This window comes from Bos mutus, chromosome 19 (assembly GCF_027580195.1).
Source record: "Bos mutus isolate GX-2022 chromosome 19, NWIPB_WYAK_1.1, whole genome shotgun sequence".
In the NCBI taxonomy this organism is placed as follows: Eukaryota; Metazoa; Chordata; class Mammalia; order Artiodactyla; family Bovidae; genus Bos; species Bos mutus.
In genome coordinates, this window is record NC_091635.1 from 22,681,101 (window position 1) to 22,691,144 (window position 10,044).

Genomic DNA, 10,044 nt, shown 5'->3' on the forward strand with positions numbered 1-10,044 from the left:
GGTCTTGGGGGCCTGCTCTCAGCCAGGGAGCTGCTGAGGGCATGGAGGGGCCCAGGGGCAGCATCTGTGCCAGGTTCTGTTTTCTAGGCTTTGCAGTTTGACACACAGTAGGGTTGAACTCCCCAAGTCTCCATGGTGTTCTGTCCTACAGATGAGGAAACAGAGGCTCAGAGAGATGGCAGATATGTGTCAGAGCCCAGATTCCGCCTTAGGTGGGTCTGACTCCACAGGCTGGGCCTTCTCACCCTGCCAAGGTGGGGCTGGAGTGTGACAGGGACCCTAAGTCTGTGGCTATGTGTCAGCAGCGAGCCTGTGAGAGGAAGCCTGAGATTGGACCCCTGAATCTCACACCTCCACCACATAGTCACGGGGCTCAGCCCCACATCTATGCAAGTGGAGGGAAGTGGGGAGGTGACAGATGCTGGCATGTGGGCGCTTGCCCCCTCAGATTCGAAGGTGATGTGCTATTATTAGGGCACCTCGACCTAGAAGCAGGTACAATAGTGTGTCCTCACTCTGAGGGAGAGTGAGGAGCCAAGTCCTCACCCAGGTTTCAAGACCTGCATGGGTGGGTCCTGAGCCTGTGCTCACACCTTCTTGGTTAAGTTCTGTGCTCAGCATTTTCTTGGTGGTGACTTGAGAAGCTCCCATTCCTCTGGCCTCTCTTCTCTCTCAAGGAGCAGCTTGTCTTCTTGATCCCAACCCCTCCTTATTGCAGGGAATTATCTCTAAAGAGGGATTGGCCTGACTGGGCTGAACTGAGCCTGAATTCTTCCTTTGGGCTGTGGCCTGGAAAGACCAGAGAAAGGCAAAGGGATCCGGTGTCCCTCGTGCTGAGCTGGCTTCCAGCCTAGGGGACAGACAAGCTGGGGTCATGCCCTGGCTGCAGGCTCCTGAGCACATCTCTGGGAAGGGGAGCTGCCAGGAGCCCCTGAGACCAAAGGTACTGCTGCTGCAGACTGGAAACCTGATCACATGCTCTGAGCACCCAAGGCTTTGGGATCAGCCTTACCCAGAGACCCCTCTAGGGAGTCACAGCCAGACAGAAAGGTCCCCCTGCCCACTCCTGTCTCCTCCACTTTCACGCCCCTAAATTCATCACCAGTGGGGTCTGGAATCCACCATGACCCACTGTGCTATTGTGAGGGGGCAGGGGACTGAACTGAGTACAAAGCAGAACACCTGGGCTTCCACCCCATGCCTTCCTGCCCGAGTTCCTGGCTGAGTCACCTGGCCTCAGCTCTCCTGTGCCTAATGCACAAAGCTTCAGTGAGCACCACAGTCAGGAGTCATGGAGCTGCAAAATGAGCCAAGTGTTAGCAGTGTCTCTCCATCACTCAAATGGGATCCAGTTGGCTAGATTCCCCTGTGCTCCCCCCAAGGTAGGTCACCAAAGCAAATGACACTGCCCACCACTTCCCTCTCCCACCTATACATAAGCCCAAGTGACTCACACAGGAAGGGCTGTCGATACTATGGGCTTTTAATTGGTATCTTCCCCCTACATTTGAGGAAGAAATGAGAATGCCCCACAATGATCTTCTTCAGCTTTGGAGGGGCATGGACATAATGAAGGCTGAGGAGGATTGAAGAGGGGTAGATGAAGAGCTGACAGTGGCTTTCTCAAGTCCTAAATCTAGTAGTGGGGTAGCAGACTTGTCCTGGAAGTCCCGAAACAGAAATCAACAAGCTGCCACATCCTCAGACTGGCCCTCCCAGTCCTCACCTGGAGTCTCCCTCCAGGTCCCTGCAGCTCCAGAGACTACCACCAGATGGGAGCATCGAGCAGCATTCCTTTCCCTTCCCAAGCCTACCTCCCGGTCTCCCCTCTTCTTTCACCAACCCACTTCCCTGCCTCGCTTTTCCTCTTCCTTTATTTCTCTTCCCATCAGAACAGATCCTGGGGCTTCTACTGACTTTATGTCTGAGGAAGCGAGGGGCAACTGAGAGCTCACTATCTGTTGAAGGGATCTTTTGCCAGCTGGGAGCTCCAGCCATTAATCTGCTGCTGGGAGAGCCCTGGGATCTGGACATTCGTGTTCAATCACTGTGAGCTGGGCAGTAGCTAACATCTCTCTGTGGTCCTGGCACCTGGCACCCAGTAAGTGTTCAGAAAACGTCCACTGACTTGGACTGAATAAAACTGAATCAGTAAATCAATAATCAATAAACCAATCAATAAACCCAGGGAGAAGAAGCATGACAAACATATTCTGCTTGTGCTGTGGTGGCCTCAGAGACTGCTAGGCCAACATGATCAAAGCACAGGCTGGCCACCACCCAAAGGACTTGCCTGGCAGCCTCCACTTAAGGCAAGCTGTGCACTGGGCTGGATCCTGCCTCCTGCTTCCCGCTTCCCACCACCCTCACCATGAGGTGGTCTCTGTTCATAGTGCTCTGGAGTTCCTGGGCCCTCCTTTCTATCCCCACCTACCTTTTTAGCAAACCAATTCATTCAGTTATTCCTGTGACCATCCTGCAGCCAGCCACCATCTCTAGAATCCTGCCTGGGAGTCTGGCTGTGGGCAGGGAGTCTGGGAGAGTCAGGGGAGGGAGTAGTCAGCCAAAAGAAGATAACAAAGTCAGAGGAGACTGGCCATCAGGAATAACCTGCAAATGTAGGTTGGCTTCTTTTGTTCCCCCCCTCCCGCCCCCGCCCCATTATCAAGCCCAAAGAATAGAAGCTGATTTAAGATCCTCTGGTGGCTTTTTTCTGATGCATTGACCTCTATTCCCCTGTTGGCCTAAGACTGTCTAATCTGACCTTGCCCAGTTTGCTGACTGAGGGGCACCAGGAACGGGTAAATAGAAGAGGATCAGAAAGAGGGCTGGGGAGAGGCAGAGGGCTTCACTGCAAGCCTGGGAAGTCCTTGAGGACATCGCAGGTTTTCTTGTGCATGACCTCACGCAGCTTCCGAGCCCGCCGGGTGCTCGAGGCTCCCACAAAGCTGTCGGGCCGCAGCACGGCCATGCCGCCGTCCACCTCGCCCATGATGATGAGCGGCGCCTCGCCCACTGTCACGTTGGGGCAGGGGCAGGTCCAGTCCATGTGGAGCAGAGTGACCTCCAACGGCTCCTGGCCCAGGAACTTGAGGCCCATCTTCTCATCCTTTAGGACCTCGTCCACAGTCACCAGGGCACGGCCTGAATCGGGCTCCTCGGTCAGCTCGGAGATTCGGCCCAAGATAACAAAGTCACTCCGACAGAAGCTGGTGACAAGCTTCTGCCTTGGCTTGCAGGCCCGGCAGCGCTGGTTCCCCCGAGGGAACGGGCAGGACTCCTCGCAGTCCTCACGGCTCTCAAAGTTGTTGCCGTTGCCCTCGCAGCCGCCATAGACAAAGGACTGGCACTGGCCTGTCTGGCTGTTGTAGGCCCAGCGGGGCACATAGGCCTTGCAGGGCCCCTGCAAGGCAGGCAGGCTGCACACGGCCAGCGACCCACTCATGCAGGCCAGCATGCAGGCCTCATAGGTCTCAAAGTGGTTGCGGTTGCGGTGGCAATGGCCGAAGGTGAAGGTCAGGCAGTTGTTGGCTTGGGCGTCGAAGTACCAGCGGGTCTGCTCCTCACCGCAATCGTCGCTGTCAGGGGGTTTCAGGCACTCAGCTGCGGGGAAGGCCGTGCCGTTGGGGCTACTCTCTGCGGTGGCTGAAGCCTGACCCCCACTGACCACCGACAGTGGGAAGTCAGCGCGCAGGACGCCAGCAGCGTTGCGGGCTGTGCAGGTGTAGATGCCAGCGTCCTGGGGCTGGGCGTTGTAGATGACCAGCTGGGCGATGTTGGTGACCACCACGTTGCCGCGCACATGGTTGGGTCTCATGACCACGTTCTCCCGGTCCTCCAGCTGTTTCTCCCAGGTGATCTCAGGCCGGGGTCGGCCCACCACATCACAGAGAAAGCTCACCGTCTCACCCACAGTGACTGACTGGTGCGCAGGGTGGTTGAGCAGAGCTGGGGCCGTGGCATCCAGCCCAGGGGTCTCTGGAGGAGCCGTGGTGGGATGCACAGTGGTCTCGGGGGGTGAGGGGCTGGTGTTGGGCCAGGTGAAGTGATAGCGGCAGGTGACGACAGCCAGCGTGATACCCTTGGAGCAGGCTTCAGCGTCCATGTAGCAGCGGTTATAGTAGGTGAGGCCATCCGAGGCGCAGGTAAAGCTGGGCTCCTTCTCACAGCGATCTCTGCATTTGCACACTGGCTGGCCATCCCAGATGTCACATTCAGAGCCCTGCTGCAGACACATGAAGTGGTCGCACGTGGCCTCCTTGGGCATGCCCACGGGGCCCTTCTTCCCCTTCACATCCATGTAGCGGGCCGCCACGCAGCTCTTGGTCCCACACACGTTGGGGCAGCACTTCTCATAGGTCTCACACTCCTGGGGAGAGCCAGATGGAGAGGTCTGAGCAAGGAGAAGGAAGAGAGCACAGGCTTCCCCCAACTTCCCCATGGTTTACAGGGAAGGGAACTGATATGTGCTCACCTATCATGAGAAAATCATTTTGATATAATAACTAATGTATTCGTAGCACCCACTTTTTGCCAGGCCTTCTTCTAAAAATGTTTACAACTGTCAACTTATCTCGTGCTCATTACAATGGGTATAACCATCATTCTCACTTCACAGGCAATGATAACTGAGGCACCGAGGGATAAGGTAACTTGCCCAAGGTTGCACACAGCTAGCAGTGTGGGAAGAGGCAGATCACATACTCCATGAGGAAAAGTCTTCCTACTACCATGAGATGAAATGAGAATGTGAAGACTAAGCGAGGTGACATTCAAGCCCTCAGAGCTGGGAACTGGTGGGAAAGGACTTCAAGCTCCAGGTGGTGGGATTCAGAAATGAGAGTTTTTTGTCTGCAACTTATCATTCCCACAGTGAGGTGTCACCTGGAACAATGGAGCCCGCCTTTGTGTCTTTTCCATTGGGAATGCCCTGGCCAAATGCTAAAAAGGAAAAGTCAGACACTGCTGGGACAGCTGTTCAAAGCTGTGCTTGTGCACAAGACATGCACGTGTACACACCAGGCAGCTCTCATGTTGGCCCCTGTTCATCCAAAGCCTAGAGGAAGGGCGGGCAAGACAGGCCCAGGACATCAGGTCTCACCACTGTGGGCTGTGCTAGTTCCAACATGTGAGACTTTGCATGGGGAAATCAATAGCAAAAAAAAAAGTCCCCTTGTGTGGCAAAGGTCAGCCAGGCCGTCATCGAGGACTTGCCAGGCTGTAATTCCTTCTGATTCTCTGTGGAGCCATGAAAGGCATTAGTCTAATTCCTCAAAATTAGCAACATGCTCTGGGGCTGACACAAACAAGGATTTCACGTGGTGTTTTCTCCAGGATGTGGGCAATGCCCCTAATCCTGAGCCCTGGTCATGGCTCTGTGAGCCGCTCCCCACCAGGGCCGGCCTCATGCGGCCGCATCAGCTGAGGGCTGCATGGAGCCTGCCTGCTAGACTTGTTTACTGTTTTTCCCTCTCAGCTCAGAATGGGGACTTTGTTTTGCAGCCCTTGCTTGGCATAGGCTTCTAGGCCACACCAGGGAGGCTCTAGGGCAGGGATGGACAGATTTCAGAGCCGGGTTCTGAAGGAGAGGGACCTAGTGGGGGTGAGGGCAGGAGGGGGCTGAGCAGCAGGAGAACCTGCTCCTTGCCCGAGCATCCCTCGGTTCCTTGAAGACTCTGGCCTAGGAATCTCCTTCTGGACTTGGAGGTCCATGAAAGACCAGGTGCTTGGGGAAAGGGAAAGGTACTTCTGGGCACAGAAAACCTGGAGGGAATTTTCAGAACAGTTTTTGCTTAAGGGCTCAGAATGTATCCATAGGCTAAATCCCCAGCCTCACAGAGGAGCTTCTCCCCAAGACATAAAATCAGCCAGAGTCTCACTGTCTCCAAGCCCCACCTGATTTATCAGGCCAGGCTGTGCCCCTGAAACAGCCTTGCCTACAAATGTAGCCAACCAACCGCCTGACCTCAGCCGGATAGGAACACTTTTCCACCCTTACCCAGGCTTTATCTTCCTTTCCCTCGGCTCCCCCATTGCTCATGAACAGTGAAAGGCTGGGATTGTCCCCTGGGCTCTCTGAGGGACAGGCCACTCTCTCTAGGACCAGTCTGTGCTCTCATAGGTTATGTACATTTGGCAGAGGGAGCACCCTGGTGATGCCCAGACAGGCCCGAGCCCAGCAGCTGCCAGACTGTCAGGAATTACCTCTGCCTAGGCAGGTGCCAGGTACTAGCACGCGCTTCACCCTGGGAGAAGTAACAGAAACAACCCTTGAATGCAGGAGCAGGGAGAGAATTGTCCTAGAACCAGGTAGAGCCAGGCCTGCCCTGAGCACTGGGAGGATTGGAGGATCACAGGTTGGAACCTAGTCCACTTCCCTCTCGCAGACACCCAGAGAGTCTATTCAGATCCACTCCTGCCCACCCTCCCCATCAGCCTGCACCGATCTCAGGGTCAGGGTCCTAACCCCAGAGGTGGCCCAGAGGCTGGAGGAAGCATCAGCTCTGTGGTCAGATGGATGCGGATCTGACCTCCCTGGCCCTGGAGCCTTGTGCTTGTCCTGAGTTTCTCTCTCACCTGTTGACAGGGTGCGGGTGGGTTGTGCCAGTCTCTCTGATGTGCCTGGCATAGCACTGGCTCAGAGCAGCCCTCAGCAGACCTGAGAACAGGAATCTGAGGATTTCCAGTCCCTGAGAAATTCCCACATCACGTCCATCTCTTCTTCCAGGCCTCGAAGTTAAGACATCGCACCCTGTTTATGTCCGTGTGGCCCAGGGGCCAGATTCTTTCCCGTTTTGAGTCGTTCTCACCACCCAGCTCCCACTCTGCCTCGCCAACAAGACTGCTTGGCCTGGCTCAGGCCTCTGGGTTCACACTCACCTGGTCCGTCTCACACTCCCGCTTGCAGGTGCTCTGGGCATCCACCCAGAGGTTGGGGTTCATGTCGTTGGGACAGATGCCGGCGTGAGAGTATCGGAGGGGTGGCAGGGCCAGGCCTCGAGGGGGCACCCCAAGCAGCAGCAACAGCAGGGCTGCCCCCTGCCCCCAGCGGGACCAGGAACGGCAGCCCCGCAGGGCCCACATGCTGAGGTCTGCAGCGGCCAGAGACCTCCCCTGAGAGGACGCCAGGGCTGGGCCCCTGGGCCTTCTGCTCCTCAGGGCTGCAGACACCTGCCCTGCCGACCCCAGTGGGCCTCCGTGGGCTGCTGCGGCTGCTGCGGCTGCCTCCACTGAGTCTGTGGAGTCCGCCAGGCTGCGGAGCCTCAGATAAAGGGAGCTCCCTCTCCGGAGTGTGCCGGGAGAGGAGCCGCACCGGGGCCAGAGCCTGGATTTATGTCCTGGGCGCGCCACCCGAGTGGGAGCGAGCTAACCTGACGCCTGTCACAGGCAGGCTGCCGGCTCCTCTGTCCTGTGGCTGATCACAGACTTGTTGCAGAAAAAAAAAAAGCTGGAAGCAGTTTAGGCGGCGTATCTGGCACGGTGGGACACCTGCTTGTTTTTGACTCCAGGAGGCCTTTAACCCCTTCAGGGGCCAGAAATGGCATGTGCTTTGGGGGGAGCTGGCTCCAGGACACGCCAGCTCACTGTACTACATGAAGAGGCTTGCTTCCCTTCCCCCCACCTCTCGGCCGGGCCCCCTCCTCCCGTTGGCCACCTCCGAAGAACACACACTCACTTGTTACAACGAGGGACCTGCAGCCGCAGGGTTAGCATCGCCGGCCCGATAGTACATCTGAGAGCAAATGACGTGGAAAAACAACAAGTTCACGGCCATTCCAGGGCGGGCCTGAGCAGCCTGTGCTGTGTAAGCCGACTCCCACCCCAGCACCAGATCCCAGGGTGGGGGGGCGGCGTGCGGACAGCCCCCTATCTCTCTATCCTGGGCAGTTTGCGTCTCAAGTTCCAACTTCGGTGAATTTTCCCCAAATCATTCCAGAGACACATACCAGCTATGCTCCAGCTCCCCCAGCTCCGGGACGTATCACATTCCTGCTCCTCGACTGACACACTCCCCGCTCCAAGAGAAGCTACGTGGTCACAGTGTCTCAGGACAGTGCTGGGCAGCCGAGCCGCCTCGCTGACGACCATGAAGCCTTTGCCCAGGAAGAGCCAGTTGGCTGTCGTCTCCCCACTTTATGAAGGAGAAGGTCACCCCTGGTGAGCAGCAGTAGGATATTTCCTGGGGTCATAACGTGGGCCAGACCGTGTGCATTGTCTCATTTAATCCTCACAACAAACTGTGCCTTCGTTTTAGATTTGAGGAAAAGATAGGGTAAGCAACTTGCCCTGTGTCACACAGCTATGTGACCCCACCATTAATGCAGGGACCCTAGTTTGCAGGGCCTTTGAAATCAACCCTCCCCACCAAGCTGTCAAACTGCTGTCAAGGGGGCAACCTGACTCTAGTCTCTACAAGCTGGACAAGAAGTTTGTGAAACATCAAGGACAGTATTAAAGGAGGAGCCAGGAAAAGAGCCAGAAGCTGCCAGGGGGTGGGGAAGAGAGAGGTTACTTTTTCAAGGCCAACTGCAAAGGATTTGGGGAGCAGTAACCAAGCTGCTGTGTCCCAGGGGCAGCAGATAGTGGTGCGGCCCCAATCTTTTCACAGATGGAGATACTGAGTGCCAAGCCCGGGCCACTCTCCCCTCAGGCCAGACCTCAACCTCTAGCTGCTCTGTAGAAGGGCGTGCCCCTCCCTCCACCCTGCAGATTTTGCTTCTTCCTCTCGAGCAGGGTATTGCCTCCTCCCCTGAGCCAATTCCTTCCTGTCTGTGGGTCATTCTGCAAGATCTGTCTTTTCTGCTTATGTCAAAGAGCTAATGAAGGGTGTCAGATCCTAATCCCCTAAATTATTGGAATAAACTTCCCTCCGAGGCTGGTCCCAGTAATGAAGCCAGACAGCAGGCGACGCCGGCTGCTTTGAATTCCCTGTAATTTCATAAACCCGTGTTCCAGCTGCTCCAAGTTGGGCCTCAGCACAGCCCTTGATGAACGTGGTTTGTGCTGCCTCCTTTGATACCACAAAGGGAAATGGACAGTGACACATTTCTGAGCAGGACTTGGAAAACCTGTCACAGCCCCATTACAGGAGACAGGTATCTAGGCAAAGGAGGCTGATTTCTTGGGAGTCACTCGAGACCATTAGGAGGGAGGTGAGTGGGGAGGGCCACAGGCCAGAGGTGGGGGAGGAGAGGGGAAGTCCCCGCCCAGCCTGGTCCTATTGAGAGCTGTGGGCCTCCCCTGCCCAGGCCCCACTCCTGGCCATTCTGCTCTGAGAACTCTCAAAACAGCACTGGGGAAGAAGGGGCCCTAGTACACTCGGCTCTCCCTCTTAGCCCTTCCAAGTCTCCCACCAAAACACAGCTCAGAATAATAAATAACATCTGATCAGGGCTTGGCGCCCACACAGCACTTTCACCTACATCGTCACGCTGACCCTCACGCCAGTCCCGGAGGGAACCCAGGTGTGGCTGTGAGCTCAGTTTTATGAGAGAAGAAAGCCAGCCACAGAGAGGGGAGGTGGGCCTGGCTGGGGTCTCCGGGCTCTTGCTTCACCTCTCTGACCCCTCCTGTCCCCTGCTCTTCACACAACCCCATGCACGCTTCCAGCCCCTCCAGAAGGGCCCCTGCTGGCCGCCTCACCAGCTCAGCTTGTTTATAAGCTGCTCAGGGAGTGCTTTGAAGTCCTCTCTCCCTGGGCCTTCTCTCGCACGGTCCCTGGGTCTGGCTCCCTCTGGCTCTGCTCCCTTCATGCCCTTCTCTGGAGGGTGGTGTGGAAGCCATGCTCACCAGCTCCCTGGGACAGCTGAGGGCTCGGTTGTCTGTTCCCACACCTCCAGGCCTCTGGGGAGTGGAGACAGCGTGGGGCAGCCTGAGCAGGGCCCTGAACTGGCGGGTGTCCTCTGCCTTGAATCAGGCGCAGATCTGCCTGGAAGGGGCTGGCTCTTGACCTTGTCTCAGAAGAGCCCCACCACTGTGGGAAGACAGAGGGCCCATGGACCCTTCATACCTTCTAGGACGGGTTCAAAGCCTACCTACTCCAGG

General features: G+C 56.5%; 1 protein-coding gene across 3 annotated transcripts; it reads right to left on the reverse strand.

Moving 5' to 3' along the window:
* Positions 1–1,465: 1,465 nt before the first annotated feature.
* WFIKKN2 (WAP, follistatin/kazal, immunoglobulin, kunitz and netrin domain containing 2) lies at positions 1,466–8,392 on the reverse strand. Of its 3 annotated transcripts, none has more exons than XM_070389678.1 (2): positions 7,947–8,392; positions 1,466–4,369 (listed from the first exon to the last, which is right to left on the reverse strand). In XM_070389678.1, exon 2 carries the CDS (start codon positions 4,298–4,300, stop codon positions 2,849–2,851), a length of 1,452 nt encoding a protein of 483 aa, XP_070245779.1. In that variant the 5' UTR covers positions 4,301–4,369; positions 7,947–8,392; the 3' UTR covers positions 1,466–2,848. The 3 variants fall into 3 exon arrangements, with proteins under 3 accessions (XP_070245779.1, XP_070245778.1, XP_005890337.2); XM_070389677.1 differs by lacking the exon at positions 7,947–8,392 and adding an exon at positions 7,676–7,933; XM_005890275.3 differs by lacking the exon at positions 7,947–8,392 and adding an exon at positions 6,880–7,655.
* Between the last annotated feature and the right edge of the window lie 1,652 nt (positions 8,393–10,044).